Genomic DNA, 19,902 nt, shown 5'->3' with positions numbered 1-19,902 from the left:
TTTGGACTCTTTTATGTAATTTTTCATTTTGTAATCTGATCTGGTCTGCTGCCGAGTTTGGACATTTTATTCCTCCATTTGATAGTTTGAGCTGCAATTTTAACTTCTTTTTTGCTACTCGTGCTTATGATGCTTCTGTTTTGCGTTGTCGAATTGAGTGGATGATATATTAGGGAATGTGTTGTTTTTTTTTTGTCAAACTAAATATGAGTGTAGAAGAAGCTGATATGCTATCTTACGTAAACGACTTATGAAGCTCGAATTACTAATCGAGCGAGCTCGAACTAGCTCGATTAGATGTTCGAGTCGAGCTCGATTGTCGTGTGCTCGAGCTCGACTCGGCTAGTTTAACAGCCAAGGTAACATGCATCAAAGCAGGCTTATTCTCTTAGTACTTTTTTTTTTCTTTTTATAAAACACAGGTGCATTATCGCACGACAGAAGCACCCTATCAATCTAAGATCCCAGCTTGCTTGTAGCTTTCGATAGAGTCAACAAGAGTTTCTTCCACTGGCCTATACCTCCAGCCCAGCCTCTCCAATTTTTCTGAGCTAATATTCCATCGGCTTTGATCCTTCACCTCTATAAGTCTGCGAAGAAATGAGTTATATCAAGAAAATATGCAGACAACATAAATGGTTCTTGTAGAGACTCGTAGATGCCACACTTTTGGAAATGGAAATCATGACGGACATGAACAAACAAGAAAATCAGGACAAACGGGGTGTCTGAAAAATGAGACAATTAATTTCAAAGATGGTAATCCACCTCTTAGGGTACTTGTAGTTGGCATAGTTTTTCCTCAGAGTTTCCACCATATCTTTTGTCGTGGTGACGTGAGGTGAACATATGTACCGGCCTTCAGCTTCAGGTCTCCCGTAAACCAAAAGCAGTGCCTCGGCCACATCACGCACATCTACTGTGTTGTAGAATTTGTTTTCTGTTTCTTCACATCCGTCTGTGCAGCCAAGGAGTGAAACAAAAGAGCAGTTTAATCTCAAAAAAGGAGATGTTATCTGTGCTAATCTCTGAGTTCTTTACTGCATATATGAAACCTACAATCCCTTTGACACATAGTACAGCAATAAATTCATGGGACTTTTGAATTGCAAAGGACCTACAGGTCACAATGTTAACCTTTTATATCTTCAACAATGCTCCAAAGCAAATCAAGCAAACAGTTGAAAGATGCAACCTCTTCAGATGTTATGCCTATTGTCTGTCTCATCTTCCATTAGGTCAAACTCACACAATTTTCACATCAATAAAATTTGAATCGCTTGTGCATGTGTCTGGAAAGATTACATTAGCACAATTTAGTATTTTTGGCAGCACTGCTCGTTTAAATTTCCCTGCCATCAAGCAGAAAATTTAATTCCATTCCAACAGTAAAAGCCAAACACCACAATCTTAGTTTTTTTTAGATAACTTTGCAAGTTTTTAGAGCATTGCCAAAATCATAAAACTATCAGAATGGCAGATAGCTTACAGGTTTAGAATCTGAAAACCTCAGCTGGCTTGAAGATTAAATAAAAATGCCAAAAGACGGCAAAGCAGTTATCTCCATGAATGTAGTTTCATTCCTAGAAGGTCAACCGCAACCAGATAGACGGATTTTGTGAAATTTTATTGGCATCAATTCATTGTGTATCATGTAAATAACACTGGAAGCCAGAAGCATAAAAATGATGGGTTACTTGGAAAATTAGCTGATCAACCACATGAAGAAATTCAATTGTTTGACCTTTCAAGTACAAAAAAAGGAAAAAATTGCTAAGCTTTAGAGGTCATCTGAGTTCTAGAGTGACATCCATGCTCACTTAGGCACAAACCAATATCAAGGAGAAAACTGTATCATTTACGACCACTTCCATGCAGAAGGTGAAAGAAAGAAAAATAAAATATAACATAACGGAATAAGTTCTCCAATTGACTACAAAGCACTAATAAATCACCTTTCAACAGCTTTATAAGAGCCAGACTGCTAGCATTCACATCATGCTGAAGCATGGGGCCGAGAACAAAGGATGGGCATACAGTTAAAACATCAAGGCCAGTTTCTTTTGCATATTGTAATGCCTCACTTTCAGCAACCGTCTTGGAGTAACAATACCAGTTCTGGAGCAATATTAGTACTAGATGGTCAGCCAGAAACAGATAGTAGTTGCAAAAATCTGATTTCTCAGCAATCTTAGAAACAGTATGAATAAGACAGTGAATTTTCTGCACAATTACAACACCAAGGTGCAACTGCAAAAAGTCAAATTATGTTGATGCATACATTTGTTGCCTTGCAGTATTCGCCGTCTGACCAACACTTCTCATCTATGATTTCACCTTCAGGCAGATTAGGACTCATTACAACAGCTGCAGTAGAGGAAACAACTACAACGCGCTTGACATTTGCTTCAGAACAAGCCTTCAGTACATTAAGGGTACCCTTTACAGCTGGCTCAACAAGTTCAACCTGCAACAAATCATCATGTTGGCAGAGGTACTAGCACTCAACTCTTCATGCTGAACTGCTTGTTTTTGCATAAAATATATCCAGATAGACAGCTAAGTAGTGTCAGTTAACCTGACATCTTTGGAGTGAATGAATACAAAGTTAAAGACTCATGACTGCTTATGCCTGTGATTTAACTTGGTTACCAGCATAGGTTATTATTATATGCATTTATTCACTCATTTCAACATTTGAAAAATCCTTCCACGAAATGATAGAAAGACAAAGAGCCCCAGTGACTTCATAAGTTTGTACAAACGCTTTAACAAGGTTCTATTTTAAACGATACCCAACTTTAGCTCATGTTTGGCAAAACGCAATAAAATATTATCTGTTATGACAATAGCTGTCTCATAAACAAAAGATATGTTAAAAATGTTATTCTGGGGAAACGAAAAGGAAGAAATATCATAGCAATTGAAACGATTGAAAATGGTCTTGCCTCAGGATTGGGAACAGAGCCTGAAGGAACAGGACTAGCTACATGAAATACGCCATCACAACCCCTGATGGCTGCAGAAATGGAATTGTAATCGAGCAAATCAGCCTTAAAGAGTTTCAAATTCTCAGCTGCTTTGTCAAGTTTCTTCAGATGAACATATTTCTCATCGTCTACAAAACATACACAGCAATGCCCACATCGTCAAATAGCGCAGCACACAATTCACAGCAGGTGCTTTTATATATTTCTTCAATTAAACATATTTCTCACCCTTCACAAAACATTTACAGCAATTCCCACTACATCAAATAGGAAACAGCCAATTGACAGCAGGCAAAAAATCAATTGCTGTATTAAAGGGAATGAAACAATCATACAAGACCCAAAACAAAAAAAAAAAAAAACGATTAGTAAATCAGGAAGGAAGGGTTATAAGGATGAAATACGTACTGGGCTTTCTGAGGGTGGCATGAACAGTATAATGGCGGGAAAGGAGTAGCTTGACTACCCAAGATGCCAGGTATCCCCCTGCTCCTGTAACACACACTGTCCTGTCCTTCTCAGCCTCCCACGCTGCCATGTCTGATTGCTTACCAGTAGCAGTAACGGGATTAGTATTTTAGCACCAAATTCACTATAGACTGATCAAGAAGGTGGGTGAAGTTCTATTCTTTTCTTTTTTATGAATATTAATTCTTTTTTGGTTGGACAAGGCAGAGATTTCGTCGATTCTTAAAGAGGAGGACTGAAGAAGAGGGCGGTTGGAGGAGGAGGAGGCGGAGGTGGTGGTGTTGGAATTTTGAATAGACAAGTCCTGTATGTAGGAGCTAGCTTATTCCAGCAGCCTCTGTCAATACTAGTAGTAATCAGCAGCTAGCGGGCTTGGCCGCTTTTCATCGAGTAACAAATGCATAGCCGAGACCAATGTGTTGCGATTTGCACGGCTCATGGATGACGTGTGGTTTCAAGGTTTTGGGGCTGCCCTCAGGGGTGGGCCGGGGTGGGTGGGGAAACGGTACAAATGATAAATATATGTATAATGAAATTTGAGATATTTCTAGCAATCTGTTAGTAAAATTTATTTTTATAAAAAAAAAGGAGTAAAAGAGCATAATATTATTAAAAGTTATAGTAAAACTTGATGCATATATCAATAAAATAAGATATTCTATGCATTTGAATACAATAGTATAATATGATTTTACCATTGTCAGACGTTTAACAAATTTATTAATGGATATTAAAGTGTTACATTTTATCTCATATTTTCCCAAACTCATTAGAGAATAAAAAACTCACCCCGTTGCTAAACTCGACAAGTAGCAAAAACTCATGTCCATAATGGGATTTTGCTTCTGATTCAAATCCTTTAATGTGAACCAAACCCCAAATCCCTCCATTATAACGGAAACACAAACTAAACTATTTAATATTCAAATTAAGTTCCGTTCAATAACAATTTGTTCAAATTTGATTTGCAAACTAATCTAATCAAGTTAGAATAACATTTTATGTTTGAAAAAAATTTTAACTGCAGCTCAAGCTTAGCTCAATAATCATAAATTTGGATTTTATAGGTAAAAATTACTCGAACTCGACTCAATAAAAATTCTTTTGAATGTGACTTAGTAAATAAACAAGCCATTCTTGAATACTATTTCAAAATTCTTTAAAATAAATAAACAAGATACTTGGTTTGATTAGACACATTCACACCCCTATTTTTCATATGCTTGGTAACAATATATTTTTGCCATTGAGTTTTGGGACATGTTTATCATTTTTTAAAATCATTTTTTTTATTTCTGGCTTTTATAGGAAAAAAAACTAAAAGGATGTGTTCGGATAGGAGACCGATAAACTTTTCTTTCCCCCTCGCGCCTAATTGCAGGTTAAAAGCAGTGTTTTGAAAACCGGACCGGACGGCCGGTTCGACCGGTTGGACCGCGAATCGGCCATGATTCCGGTCCGATTCTATGCAATAGTTGACCAGGTTAGAAAACCGGTCAAAAACCGGTTAAACCGTGAAAACCGCCGGACCGGATTGAACCGGCGGTTTTCGGTTTTCGAGATTTTCCTTTTTTTTTTTTTTTTTTTTTTTTTTAAGTTTTGCAAAATGCAGCTATCAAGATTCGAACTCAAGACTTTTGTAATAGAAGACCAATGTAGTAACCATAGTAACCATTGCACCATCACATCTTATTAGTTTTTTTTGATAACTTGTTATATAAAACAAAAACTCATATTTCTTTTTGTCATTTTTTTTACAAAATCTAATCCTCTCATAGCTCTTTCTTTTTAATCTTCAACACACACACACACACTCTCTCTCTCTTTCACTCTCTCCTCTTTTTTTTGTCACTCTCTTTTTAATCAAACCACTTTATTTTTAATTTATTGATGTTTTCTTCCATCTTTTAATTTTATTTTTGTCCATTAAATTGAAAAAGGTTAAAAAGAATTATTTTTCTTTAACCCAAATTATTTAATGCCACAACCACTCACTTTTATCTCATTTTTTATTTCTTATCAAGTTTGCATTTCTATTTTCGATTCTCTTGACTTCTTTCGAGCTCCAAAATTCCTTTTTTAAATTGCAATTTCTAATCCCAAAACGTAAATTAAAATTTAAGTTCACAAAATCTAAATTCTCATAGACATGAATTTTGTATAATTTTAAACTATTATGATATTTTTGGGTTAGATCTAAGATTTTTTTGGTAGATATAATTGAAATTGAAATGAAATTTATTTGTTTTAACTTATAATTTAAAATTTTTATTTTTAAAAAATCAAGTTATTCAAAAATAGTAAACTTTTCATCATATAATGTATTAAATTAGTCCATTACATGTCTTATTTTGTGCATAAATATTTACATAAATTATTTTTTAAAAACTTCATTGAACCGAGGTTGAATCGGTCCGACCGGTTAAACCTCGACCCTTTCACGTCACCGGTTCAATTAACGGTCCGGTTTTTAAAACATTGGTTAAAAGGAATATCCAGTTCTTAGATAACTTTTCTAGGCACAACTCTAGTTGTCAGAAAACTGGTCTACTTTGACTGTGGGTTTTCCTTTAGTCAGGCCATTTTGTCATTAGTGATGATTGCTTCTTCTAAACCTTAGCTAACTGCACACGCCATGCGCATGAAACTTCTTCTAAACCTTAGCTAACTGCACACGCCATGCGCATGAAAATCCAAACTTCAAATAAAATAATTTGAACTCGTCAACTTGCAAAATAAGATAATTTGGGTTTCGTCTGATATGAGTAGTAAGGGAAAATTTAATTACTATATTTATGATTCTTGACTAATGTGATTGCTCATCTATCACCACGCATCAGTTTAATACCTTATCTTCATTTAAATGTGACGATTGTAGAATTGATGGCTGAAACTGAAAGGAAACTGAAAAAGAAATGTCATGTGAGTGCATATGCATGGTTAAAACAATACTCCCACAAATTATAACCAATTCGATCCCTTGTTTTTAAGGTTTTGATCGTTTTGGTTCCTTGGTATCATGACAAGCCAATTTTGCCTCTTAAATTTAAAAATATGGTTAAGGAGATCCTTTTGATGGAAATTTGAGTTGCTAATGAAGTGAAGAGACCATTTAGTGCCTTTCGTGTCACATCCGTCTCAACACTATATTAAAGTTTCAAAAAATCTCAAATAAGTCATAAAACTCATAAAACAAACCCCAAAACTCTTTATCGTGAAGAAAATAAATTTTTATAACTTTAAAATAAATCAAACACAAAACCTTAAACATAATTATGGAATTTGTGCCATTTTCGAGTTGAAATATCATGAAAAGGAGTACCAAAAGGTGAAAGAAAAATGCATAAACTTATGTTTGACATAGTATTAAAAACTTTTATTTCATTATATTGAAGAGTTTTGGGTGAGTTTAGGCTTTTAGGATTTTATTTGAATGCTTGGTGTTTTCTGCGAGATGGCACGAAGTACCCTCTAAGGTCTCTTAACTCCATTAACAACTCTAAATTAGCCTTGACCAAATTCTTCAAATTTAAGAAAAATTGGTTCGCCATAATACAAAGGGACTATTTTGTTAATACATTGGAGACAAGAAACCAGATTAATTAATTTTTGTTGTTTGCGTAACTCAAGGGATTTCTCCGTTAGCTTCCCACAATTTTGCTACATTAGTCTCTTTTGATGGAGATAGAGCACCAACTCACAGTTGTATTAGAACTTCACTTACGCTATAATCGTTAGGATTTTCTTATATTCATCCGACTACTCAATAAGTATCCTATTTTATAATAACTATCCTACACCTCTTCAAAGCCTGATAAGATGAAGAAAATCTCTTTACTAGCATCTTAATGCCTTATATCCAGTATTGAGGGAAAAAATTTAATCACATTACAGTCTGAGAATTTGAATCCAGCAATTTCACGGTCTGATGTAGTCACCCCAAGTAGGTTCTCCAGTAAAACAGGGTAGTGAGGCAAAATGTACATCAAATAGGTCAATTGTCGAGCCCCTCGGGGTTCGGTTCCGTGGTTGTAGCCCCAGTTGGGGGAGAGCCACGTCCAGGGATCGAGTCCCCGTTCTACCGTGGCTGGTGATGCTTGAGGCGGGCCGCTCCCAGCCCGCAGTGGGATTAGTTGGGCCGTACGGTAACCAGTCCATGGGTCCAGATACCCACTGTGATGAAAAAAAAAAAAATAGGCCAATTGTCGATCTTTGATTATGTCTACACTTTCAAAAGATAGGCTTAATCATATTAGTGGAAATAACTCATAGTTCATCATATATTAATTTGCTATTCAATTTAGTTTGAATACATGATCAATGTTATTGTATGCCAAAAAAGATTGAGGATACTTTTGACCTAGTTCTTTGCACTAACTTGAAATCTTCCAATTGTTCTTTCTTTGATGCACTTGCAAAATCTCCTGCAAAAGTAAAATAACTCAGTTGGTGAATTTTGGCTAACTGAGAGGCCCCATCTTCTTTTTACTTCTTTAGCACAAGCGAAGAATGAATTTATGCATAATAACCGTGTGATTCTAATGAGATATGATTTTTTTGGTTTTGCATGCTGGTTAAACAATTGTTCAAGCTCTTATCTTGGTTTTTGATACTTCACCGGTATGTGGATGTTGCTGCTAAAGAAATTTACATTTGTCATTAGAAGAATTTTCTATTTTATGACTGGCAAGTGATTTGGTATCTTAGCAGTTCATCGATTTTGGTGTTTTGTTTACAATTTAATTGGCTTCAATGGTCCATACATATAGGAACTTGGAATTTACCCTTTTATTTCCTTTTGCATGAGCAAAGATTAGTAATTTTTAATCATAATTTTCGATTCCTCTATTCTGGCCATAGTGAAGAAATCTACCTTTTTGTACTTGTGTATATGCACACCAAACATCATTGGGCTGTCTACTTTTGACATTATTCTTGAATTACTCAGTTTAGAATGTGTATTAGCTGCTGGAAGCAAATGCATCATCGTTGACAATTACTAAACAGAAAATATGCATGCCATTACTATTTTCACTGAAATTAGCATCTAACTTATAATGATCTAATTAAAGGTTAACCACATTGGTTTTGACTAGAACTAAGAGATCACTAGCCCTCTTATTTTTGGATTTGCATTAATCCAGTATCATCAAACTTCTTCAAATGGGCTCTTTAGCTACTAACCCCTTCAAAAATAATTTAGGCTTACGGTTCTGTTGATGTCGCAATTGCAGGAGGTTCAGAAGATAACGAAAGGCTCATCTAAGATTTCTTAAGGTGTTTGGCTTATATTGCTAGATTTACTTAATCTATTTTCATTCTTCTCCGATGTCATTATTGTTAAAGTTCAATTCATAAGTTGGTTGTGTTAGAAAATTGGCTTAATTTCTTTTTAGATAGGTTTTTGTTTTGTGCAAAAGTAACTAGTTTCCTAATTGGTTTTAGTTACTCGGAATAGTAGCCAAGAAATTTCTTATTTTGTTTAGAATTAGAAGTTATTTCTTATTTTCTACAAGTCTAGGAATTAGAATTAATTTCCTGTTGTTATTTGGATTTTTTGACCAAATAATATTTTTATAAATAGGTGGGTTGGCATACTATAAAAGAGACACATAAGGGCACACAAGGACGACATGTAACCTTATACATGGGTGGTGAGAGAGAGTTCTTAGGAGATGAGAAATGGTATACAAAGGTTGGACTTGAGTTCGAGTTGTATTCTTGTATAAGGTTTTTCTCTCATAATAAATAACAAGTTTCTCTCCGTGGACGTCGGTTCAATGGAGTCAAACTACGTTAAATATTGTGTGTTGTTTATCTTTTATACTTGTGGCTTGTTTCTCATTAAATTATTGTGTACTTGATATCTTAATAGTTATTTATTCTGCATTTAGTTCCTAACAAATGGTATCAGAACTTGATTGCGAGATTGGGCTGCTCACAAGCACTTGGATCCCAACAAACTGAATAGTTGGATCAAGAGTTTGGTTGTTCAAGGATGGATCCTAGTTAGCTATTGAGATCAAGTAGGTTGGTGACTGTTACCAATTGAACAATTTAATGGGCGGTATCCTTTTTTCAAGAGTTTGGCAAAAAAAGCATTGACGGTGAATGATGAAAAGTCGAAAAGCATGGAGATACTTGACGGTGAATCTAGGCAGATGATTCAAGAGTCAAGGAAAAGGTGGAATCCAATATCGATTTTGGACGTGAATCGGTGGAGACTTTCTCACAACTTCAACGGTTGATACTTCATCTCGGTGATTTTTAGATTTCGCTTATGTTTTTTGAGTGGTACGGCACGTGTCCCAAAAAAATAAAGAGATTTAATTTCTATGCGCTAGAAGACTCTGACAGTTACGAGTCTTTTGTTTCAGGTGAATTTTTGGAAACCACACATGGCGAGATAGTCTTGAGGAAGGGAAGAAGTATGATGATTTTATCACTTGGTTGCCTCAATGATTAAGGTTAGAGCTCATAGAAGGAGATTTTGGGTTGCAAGTGGTGGTGAGAAGAAATCCTGTAAAGAAAATGGTGAATTGAGGCATCTTCTCACGAATCAACTGGAGGTTGTACTAGGTGTAAATACACATATTCATTTGGCAATTCAATTAAATTAATTTGGTATCAGAACTGTATTGATTCGGGTGTGTAGTTCGGTACCATATTATTTGGTAGTTGAAAGTAAATAATTGTTAAAAGAAAGTTTCGCCAAGATAGAGATTTGTTAGGAAATTGATTTAATTTCTTTTCAGACAGGTTTTTGTTTTGTGTAGAAGTAACTAGTTTCCTAATTGGTTTTAGTTACTTGAAATAGTAGCCAAGGAATTTCCTATTTTGTTTAGGATTAAAAATTATTTCCTATTCTATACAAGTCTAGAAATTAGAATTGGTTTCCTATTATTATTTAATTTTTTGGCCAAATAATATTCTTTATAAATAGGTGGGTTGGCATACTACAAAGAGACACACAAAAGCACACAAGAGACGACATGTAGCCTTATACATGGGTGGTGAGAGAGGATTTTTAGGAGATGAGAGATGGTATACAAAGGTTGAATTGGGGTTCAAGTTGTGTTCTTGTATAGAATTTTTCTCTTATAATAAAGAACGAGTTTCTCTCTGTGGATGTAGGTTCAATGGTGGAGCCGAACCACATTAAAAAATAGTGTGTCATTTATTTTTCATGTTTGTGGCTTGTTTCTCATTAAATTGTAGCGTACTTGATATCTCAATAGTTGTTTATTCCATGTTTGGATCCTAACAGATTGCTAAACCAAGATTGATGTAATTGCGTCCTATAAGAGAGTTTGCAATTCAATTGATTAAGGGAAGAACAGAGAAAATCCCTGAAAATGGGAATTAAAGGAAACAAAGGAAACCCTAAAACTAGTTTCCAAGAACAATTCTGTCGAAGACAGAAAACAAAGAAAATAGTATCAAAGGCTATATCGTTATTTAGGAAACAAGAAGCACTTGAAGGTGAATGTTGCAGAAAGTAGAAGATCCCACTACAATTTACTAATTCAAGGAGCTGTAATTAAGAAAGAAAGAAGACAACTCAGAGAATTAGGGATTGTTATTAATTGATGAATGAGTAGGAAGAATGTAGATGAAGATGATAATCAATTACAAGTAATGGAAATCGGAAATCCAAGAACTGCCTTCAACTTACCACCCTCCTCTCTTTTATTCGGCTACTACACTTGTCCAAGTCAGCTAATTCATTACAACCAACCGACATACAAGAATTATAAGGATTTATTCATTAAGTCCCTATCATACTTGCTTTATTACAAAAAAAAAAAAAAAACCCTATCAATAAAACTAAGGTAACAAATACTTCCCCCTCAGAGAATCCTTGTCCTCAAGGATTAAATTCAGGAAATTGTTGTTTAAGGTCAAACCAGAATTCCCAGATAGCATCTTTAAGAAAAGAATTGCTTCACTATGCCAAAACTTTTGTAGCAAGAGAGTTACCACATTTCACCAATTTCTGATCAAGTATGGCTATAGGCTCCATTAATAATTATCCCTGTGTATTGATTGCAAAAGGAATGTGTGAGGTAACTAGTGAGTGCCCACTTTCTTCTTTAGAAGAGATACATAAAAAATAGAGTGTATTTTTGCCATATTAGGCAGCTAAAGCTGATATGCAACAGGGTGTACTCTTTTGATCACTTGGAAAGGTCCAAAAAACTTAGAAGCTAACTTCTGACAAGAGTGTACCTTCAAAGAGTGTTGCCTCTACAGTTGTAGTTTCACATATACCCAATCTCTTGCCGAGTACTGTCTATCAGACCTGTGTTGGTCAGCTTGTTGCTCCATCCTATTTTGTGCCTTATGAAGGTTGTACTTTAAGTGATGCAAAACTATCTCCCTTGCTGCCAAGATTCTATCCACCACTTCCACTACTGAATTCCCAAGTAGACAAGGCATATGCAGAGATGGTGCATGACCATACACCACCTCAAATTGGATAACCTTAGTGGCAGCATGAAATTTGGTATTGTACCAATATTCAGCCAAGGGTAACTAGATAGACCACTGCTTTGGAAAATCTCCACACATGCACCTCAAATATTACTCCAAACACCTGTTTACCACCTCAGTTTGACCATCTGACTGAGGGTGGTAGGTAGAAGAGGTATTAATCTGCACTTTTAGTAACTTAAAAAGTTCTTGCCAAAAAGTGCTAATGAAGACCACATCCTTGTCACTAACAATGCTCTGAGACAAGCCGTGAAGTCTACAGATCTGATCCAGGAATATGTGCAAATATAAATGCTGAATAAGCATGTGACAATGCCAAGAAGTGTGCATACTTACCTAACTTGTCAACCACCACCAAGATGGCTTGTTTACCATGTGCATTAGGTAAACCTTCCATAAAGTCCATGGAAATTCACTCCAAACCTTTTGAGGCACACGTAAAAGTCGTAATAAACCCAAATCAGCAGTATTGTCATATTTGTTGCACTGACAGACATCACATGCAGCCACATAGTTGACTATGTCTTGATACATTCTTCTCTAATAAACCACTGACTTCAACTTCTTTTAGGCAGCATAAACTCCTGAATGCCTCCAACAGCACTAGAATGCCACAAGTGAATTATATTATTCTTGAATTGGCAGTCATTTTCTACCACTAGTCTCCCCATCCTCCTTAACTGCAAGTTGCTCCATGTGTAATAAGGTGAGACCTTAGAAAGATCAAATTGTAATTGAGTGATGAAGTTCTATAGCCTTATATCTATTTGCCATCCCTTTTTAATCACTATCAAAGATCACTGTTAACAATGATGATGGCAAGAGCTTCTCTTGGTTCTGCTAGTTTTCTAAAGAGAGTATCTCTCACCATATTATATGCTTCTTTCCTGTAGTGAAGCTCATAATAAAATCTTACTAGCTTAGCCATCCATTTCTGCTGCATAAGAGTAGGGCTGTCAATGGTCCGGGTCTAGACCCGGACCCGAACCGGATCCGTCAAATTTATTCGGGTATGGGTAGGGATTTAATTCCGTTACCCGGACCCGGATCCGGATCCATTTTGCCAAACAAAAAAACGGGTCGGATACGAAATATAGTATTCCGACCCGTATTGGACCCGGATCCGGATATAAATGGATTACTAATTTAAAATATATATATTTATTAATATAATTTGATTAGGATGATGTATTTGAGTAATCAATATAATTGGACCCGGATCCTAATCAATATAATTTGATTAGGATGATGTATTTGAGTAAGGTTAATTTGATTTCTTTTCTTATTTGATTTTTTTTGTATTAGTTAGAAATTAGTTTATAAATATATGTTTTTTCTCATTTTTGTTAGAAATTATAAATTTTGTTAGTTTTTTTTCGGGTAGACCCGGATCCGGATCCGGGACCCGTCGGATCTGGATCCGGAACATAGAGTAAAGACTCATCGGGTAAACGAGTCGGGTCCGGATCCGATATAGTGTGCCGGGTCCGGGTCTGGAATAATGAATTCCGGCCCGGACCCAGCCCGTTGACAAGCCTACATAAGAGTGTTCAATCTTTGTTCCATCATATATTCAATGCTCTAATGGTCATTTTTAATGATAACGTACCTTCCAGGTAGATAAGGTCTCCACTTCTATACAGCAGCAACTATGGCCAATATTTGCACTTTTCCAATATACTATCATATGCTATTCCCCCACACACCTAAATCTTACATTGTCCCCAATGTAAAATAAAGAATAAAAGAAAATTAATGGGGATAACGAAACTTCCTTGATAACTGAGGGGGCCGTCGACAGCTACAGGTGAGGGGCGAATGACTGTGGAGCTCGACGTATGTTGATGGTTGGCGGCGGTGGAGTTCGGATGGAAGAAAGAAAGAAAGAAGAAAGAAAAAGAAGAGAGAAAGAAAGAAAGAAAAAGAAAAGGAAAAAGAAAGGAAAAGGAAGAGAAAAGAAAAGGGAAATACGAATGGGAATTGCTCCAATCCGAGCTGGTTTTTTGTACTATTACTTTGCTTCTTGTACGAAGCTTGAAGATGCAGCAAGCGCGGAAATTTTTTTTTTTTACATCTGATTTTGATTTTTTTCTTTTTCCTTTTCTGTATTTCCTTTTCTTTTCTTTCTAATTTTTCTGCAAAAACAATCAAATAGAAATCAAATGAGATGGAATGATTTTTTTTTAAAAAAGGTAAAAATATAAATAGAGATAAATAAATAAAAATAAATAATAATAGTTATTAACAAATCATAAAATGATTTATGAAATTTTTTTGGTGTCTACATATATACACATACTAGTAATTTTTATATTTATATATTTTTCTTATTTAATCTTACCTATAATTCTTTCTTATTTTATTTACTTTCTCTAATTAATTTTATATTTTTAAAAATATAACATCTAAAAATATATATTAACGAAGAGGACATCCGTTAGACAGGTCCTATTTTATGTAGCATATATGTCTCTACATGAAAAAAACTTTTTTAATAGGTATCCCGTTTTTTGACATGAAAAATACCTTTTGACTACATTCTGACTAGCGCCAAAAGCTATCCACTTTTGACATGCTGCCCATGGAGGCCTAATTTTTTTTAGTACTGAATTTGTTTTGGATACGTTAGTATTTCTTGAATTTTAGAAAATGCTTCTCTTTAATAAATGTAAGTTCATTTTAATCTTGATTCGCAAGCTTTTTCTTGAAAATGGTTTGCCATTTCTTATTAGTTGTTACAGTAAATTTAGCATGCATATATGCTTTTTGTCAAAATTCAATCATTTCAAAAGCTAGAAGGGAACTTCTAAAATACCTGCATCCTCCTTTTTCTTTTTTCTTTTTTATTTCCCCCCCTCTTGGCTTTGTATTCAGAATCAGATTGTGTTCAATTAGTTGGAATTTGGCTTTGGAGTTAAAAGGGATTTCCATTTTTTCCTAGGTATTCCACAGCTTGCATAACAAAAGCACAGAGGCGGAAGAAAACCCATGATTAAATCATACAACAGGCTTGTAAGAAAATGCCCACTCTGAAAAAATGAAAAGTTGAATTTCCTATTTTCAAATTTACATGCAAAAAATGAATAATGACATGCAAGAAATAGTCTGCTATTTCGCCATGTTTCATAGTTATGAGAAATATATTACAAATAAATCCACATAAATGGTGGGAATAATAACTCAAATATGGTGGGACAAATAAACATACAGGGTGACCCCTGCCAGCTGAGATAACTAGCTGGTTTATTTAATTTAATAGTTTGAATACAATAGTAAATCAATGCCATAGCTCAGATACTGACTAAATTTTTCTCCCTGAAGAATTCAACAGCATCTTTTAGGCTGACCTCCAAAGGAGTGAATTGAACTCCCAACCTTTTTGCCTTCTCATTGGAGGCTCTGTAGTTTGGGCTGATAAGGTTGGTATTGTTTGACATTCTGCTGTATGCGGGACAATACACAATTATGGCAAACATAAATAAAGCTTAGGTAATGAAAATGCAAATGTAAATTCAAATGCTTGAAAATCTACTGGACAATTGCCTCATATCTACTGTAAATTGTGCCTTTTTTACGAAGTTTCAAAAGACCTTTTAAAAGATAACTTTAGTTGTGATATGAATGAAATTTATTTTTTTCTAAAAAAAAGCCTAAAACGGAATTTCTATTTTGGAGACAAAGCCAATTTGGTGATATATCCTAGTCCAAAGAAGACCATCTTCTAGAAATCAACCTGAGAAAGAGCTCATTTTTTATGGAACATGAGACCAAAAGAAAAAAAAAAAGAAGGCAGAAAATTTAGGATTTAGTGTCCTTTAAAAGAGAGTATAAAAATATGTGATACATTTTGGACGTATACAAGGCCATCAGCAAAAGCCTGTAAAGACCTAAACAAGGAAAACAAGACTTACTTATCAGGAAATTGGTGAGTTGGGTAATGCTCATGCAAAATCTTGATGATCTGAGAGGCATTTGCACATCTTTCAACCAGACAATATCTTCCACTTGCAGAAGGGGTTTCAAGGGCAAGAACATGTGCATAGGCAACATCTCTAACATCAACCCAGCTACATGTTGCCTTAGGAAATGGTTCAACCCCTGCATTTGGCACCTAAGATCTTTAAACACATTTTTTTGCAGGCTCTTCAGCAAACATAAGTGAAACCAATTTGGTTTAGAGAGTATAAAAATATGTGATACATTTTGGACGTATACAAGGCCATCAGCAAAAGCCTGTAAAGACCTAAACAAGGAAAACAAGACTTACTTATCAGGAAATTGGTGAGTTGGGTAATGCTCATGCAAAATCTTGATGATCTGAGAGGCATTTGCACATCTTTCAACCAGACAATATCTTCCACTTGCAGAAGGGGTTTCAAGGGCAAGAACATGTGCATTGGCAACATCTCTAACATCAACCCAGCTACATGTTGCCTTAGGAAATGGTTCAACCCCTGCATTTGGCACCTAAGATCTTTAAACACATTTTTTTGCAGGCTCTTCAGCAAACATAAGTGAAACCAATTTGGTTTGTTTGGATTGGCATGATTTCAGATAAAATAATTTGCTTCACAAATTCCAATCACCTTTTTATCTCACATACAGCACATCACAAAAAGTGTTACAGTAATTATCTCAAATAAATCATCTAAATAAACTTCTATCCAAACAAAATGTTGTTTGCCATGAAAAGAGTCAAATTTAGAGGCCATGGCCTGCCTTCCAGAAGAAATGTGTGGTATGTACTACTTTGTTCTGTTTTAGTATCAGCAAAGCCACAGAGGGGAGGGAGATGTGAGGAATGAACTAGTTGAGACAATTCAGATAATTGGTGAATAATAATAAAGATTAATCCCGACAATCTTCTAGTTAATCTGTCCCTGGAATTTCTCAGATTTAGAGTTAGGTTTCTCTTTCAAAGGATAGTTTATTTATTTTCTTCCAAAAAGGATCAATTACTAGACAAAAGAATAAACTACAGGCATGATAATACTAGTTGTCTCGTACTTAAGAGTGTTAAATGGTGAGAGCTGAAGAAACTTGTCCCTTCACTCTCATCCAGATAGAAAAACAGAATTTATTCCTGTTGTTTTGTTCCAGAGAGTGAAATAGTAATCAATTCCTGAAATTTGTTTCTTGCCATTGTTGTACAAAGTGGCTATTTGGGTCGAAGGAGTCATGGCGAATTGAAAGAATAATAAACAAGCTTTAGCAAGTAAAGTTTGTACAACAAAAACAGTGACTACTCCTAACAAATTTTTCCTCACAATTACCACCCAAAAATTTCTTTTCCTTCCTGTTAATCACATAGAACCTCAATGTTGTTGAAAGGAAGATGCACACAACGTGAATTTCAGATGAAAGATTGTACTGCAAACCTTTAAAACATCATAAGCTGGTCAGAGTTTATAGCTTGATATATCAGTTCACATTCTGACCTATGTCTGTCAATCATGTGATTAGCCAGCAGTGCCTTGAAATGTTATTAGTCATAAGTTTTTTGTTCTACTGTAACAAAGAAAGTTGTGGTGCATAATAAAGCTATAACTAACATAGATGGAAGAGTCAGTTAGACAATGATTACTAAGGTGATTCAATAAATTTTGAAACAAACCCTTTAATAGGTTGAGGAACAAAACGGCGCTCGAATTAATAGATGGCTGCAAGAGAGGACCAATGACCAATCCTGGATGAATTGTGATTGTGTCAATGCCATGCTCCTTTGCAAATTTCCATGCAGCATTCTCGGCCCAATTGACGGGCAACATAATATGACCACAATAATATCATAGCCCTATGATTTCTGGTTTTGAGATGTGTACATTTGTAACTTTCTTGATAACAATTAATTCTTGAGATAATTATCAGAGGGACAATTGTATGCCATCTACCACTATTTTTATAACAAACTCAGTTCTTCAGAAGAAGGATATAGATTCGATAGGCTAAAGATTTTTGAGTATAACTTGATCGTTGTATCTGGAGCATGAAACATTACTGTTAAGGTATACATTATATAGTTTCAGGCTTTCAGCTACTCAAATATCAATTAGGTTGGTCCACATCAATTTTTTTTTTGCATGTGATTTTCTTTTGAGCAAACAGAACATGGGGAGCATTTAGCTGTTGCAAGAATATCATCTGGAGCTACAAAACAATTTCACACTGCAGAGTTGAATAAAAATGTTGGGCAAATTACATATAATCCTCCTGTGGCTTTGTCTGTTGCCACATGACCCTTCTAACATTTTAAAATATCCAATTCACCCACTATGATTTTATGTAAAGCGGAAACTTGATGGAGAATAGCCTATATAATGTCGTTAATTGAAATACCATTAGTACTTTTACTTAAATGCTAAATCAATCGACGATTTAATTACCTTATATAAAAGTATAAGGGGATTATATGGATAAATATAAAAATCACAGGAGGGATAAAGTGGACAATTATATATAAGAGAATTACATTGAAATTAAGACTTTATCACACACGCTTTTAGAGCGCGTTTGGTATAAATGCCGTAACTAATTGTGCATTCCATCATTTTCCGCTTTACATATAACTATGGGGGGTATGTGGCTATTTTGAAATCTTAGGGGACCATCTAGCATTATATAAAATCACCCTAAAATATAGTTATAAGTAATTTACCCTAAAATGTTAGATTCCAGGAGCAATTAAACAACAATCAGAACAGGGCATCAAAAACTGCACAAGCCACTAAGATAGTTGATCAAGAACAAAAACTGGACTTACAGGCATCTCGAACTGAACCTTTAACAGTATAACCGCGCTCGAGCAGCAGCTTCACCAGCCATGAAGCTATGTAACCCGAAGCTCCGGTCACACACACCATTTTCCCTTCTCCTGCTCCACTCATTTTGTTAATATTTTTGTGTGTGAACCTGTCACCTGTTTGCCTTACTTCTGGACTTAATGGAGGGAGGCATATATGGTGTATATATAGCTATGGTGAAGAAGACGAAAGATTGGATATGAGATTACTGGGAGACTGGGGAGATCCATATGTATTCTTGCAATTTGCATGCATCATCGCTGACATACGTATGGTATAATCGCGTCACATCCCATTTTATCAAGGTCAATTGATCAGTGTAAAATAGAAATGAACAATAAATACAATGGTAAATTACCTTCTACACCCTATGGTTTGATGTTTTATCACATAACTCCCTATAATTTAAAAACCTATATATGACCCTTTCGTAGTTTGGGTTATTGTGTCACTTTAGCTTGTTCTGTTAAAACTAACGGTCAATAGTAAAAAGTCAAATTCAAACTACTAAATTGACAAATTCACCATTTCACTACTTTTTTTTTTCTTGTTTTCCTTTTCTTTCTTTCCTTTTTTTTTCTTGGAAAGAGAAGAGATGACTTTGAAAACTTGTATTTTGGCTTACAAAACCTTAATTGTTTCCAAATACAAAAGAGACAGAAGGGAAATAAAAATAAATCAACAAGAAACAAAAAATATGGAAGGTAAAGATATAACAAATAAATAAGAAACAAAAAAACACCAAATCTTTTTTACTATGAATATCATTATAGGTTTTTAAACCAAATCTTTAATAGTATTTTCTAGTTCTTATTTATCTATTTTTTATTCCAATTTCTTCTTTTTGATGTTTGGAGGAAAAAAAAAAACAAGTAATGAAGGGATAAATTTGTCAATTTATTAGTTTGACTTTTTAATATTAACTGTTAGTTTTGACGAAAAAACTAATAATGACACATTAACTCAAATCATGAGGGGGTTATATATAGTTTTTAAACTATGGGGGTTATGTGAGAAAATACCAAACTATAGAGGTTAAAATGCAATTTAGCCTAAATCCAAAATTAGGCGGTTGCATATGAAAAAATAACAAGGTTCTTGACTTTGCTCAATACAATTCCAAGTCTAGAGACACAATTTTTAAATTCACT

The 19,902-nt window shown here is 34.9% G+C and overlaps 2 protein-coding genes across 2 annotated transcripts; both read right to left on the bottom strand.

Annotated features, from left to right (window-relative positions):
• Positions 1-213: 213 nt before the first annotated feature.
• Positions 214-3,827, bottom strand: LOC113753980 (cinnamoyl-CoA reductase 1-like). The gene is made up of 6 exons (XM_027298275.1): positions 3,399-3,827; positions 2,949-3,118; positions 2,282-2,467; positions 1,956-2,118; positions 769-958; positions 214-590 (listed from the first exon to the last, which is right to left on the bottom strand). The coding sequence occupies exons 1-6, from the start codon at positions 3,526-3,528 to the stop codon at positions 452-454; spliced, it is 978 nt and encodes a 325-aa protein (XP_027154076.1). The 5' UTR covers positions 3,529-3,827; the 3' UTR covers positions 214-451.
• An 11,251-nt stretch (positions 3,828-15,078) lies between these two features.
• On the bottom strand, positions 15,079-17,719 carry LOC113759553 (cinnamoyl-CoA reductase 1-like). The gene is made up of 3 exons (XM_027302125.1): positions 17,566-17,719; positions 16,219-16,405; positions 15,079-15,392 (listed from the first exon to the last, which is right to left on the bottom strand). Exons 1-3 carry the CDS (start codon positions 17,717-17,719, stop codon positions 15,242-15,244), a joined length of 492 nt encoding a protein of 163 aa, XP_027157926.1. The 3' UTR covers positions 15,079-15,241.
• Between the last annotated feature and the right edge of the window lie 2,183 nt (positions 17,720-19,902).

Source organism: Coffea eugenioides, chromosome 2 (assembly GCF_003713205.1).
Source record: "Coffea eugenioides isolate CCC68of chromosome 2, Ceug_1.0, whole genome shotgun sequence".
NCBI classification, from domain to species: Eukaryota; Viridiplantae; Streptophyta; class Magnoliopsida; order Gentianales; family Rubiaceae; genus Coffea; species Coffea eugenioides.
The sequence above is the reverse complement of the archived record's forward strand: the minus strand, read 5'-3'. Positions and strand labels throughout refer to the sequence as shown.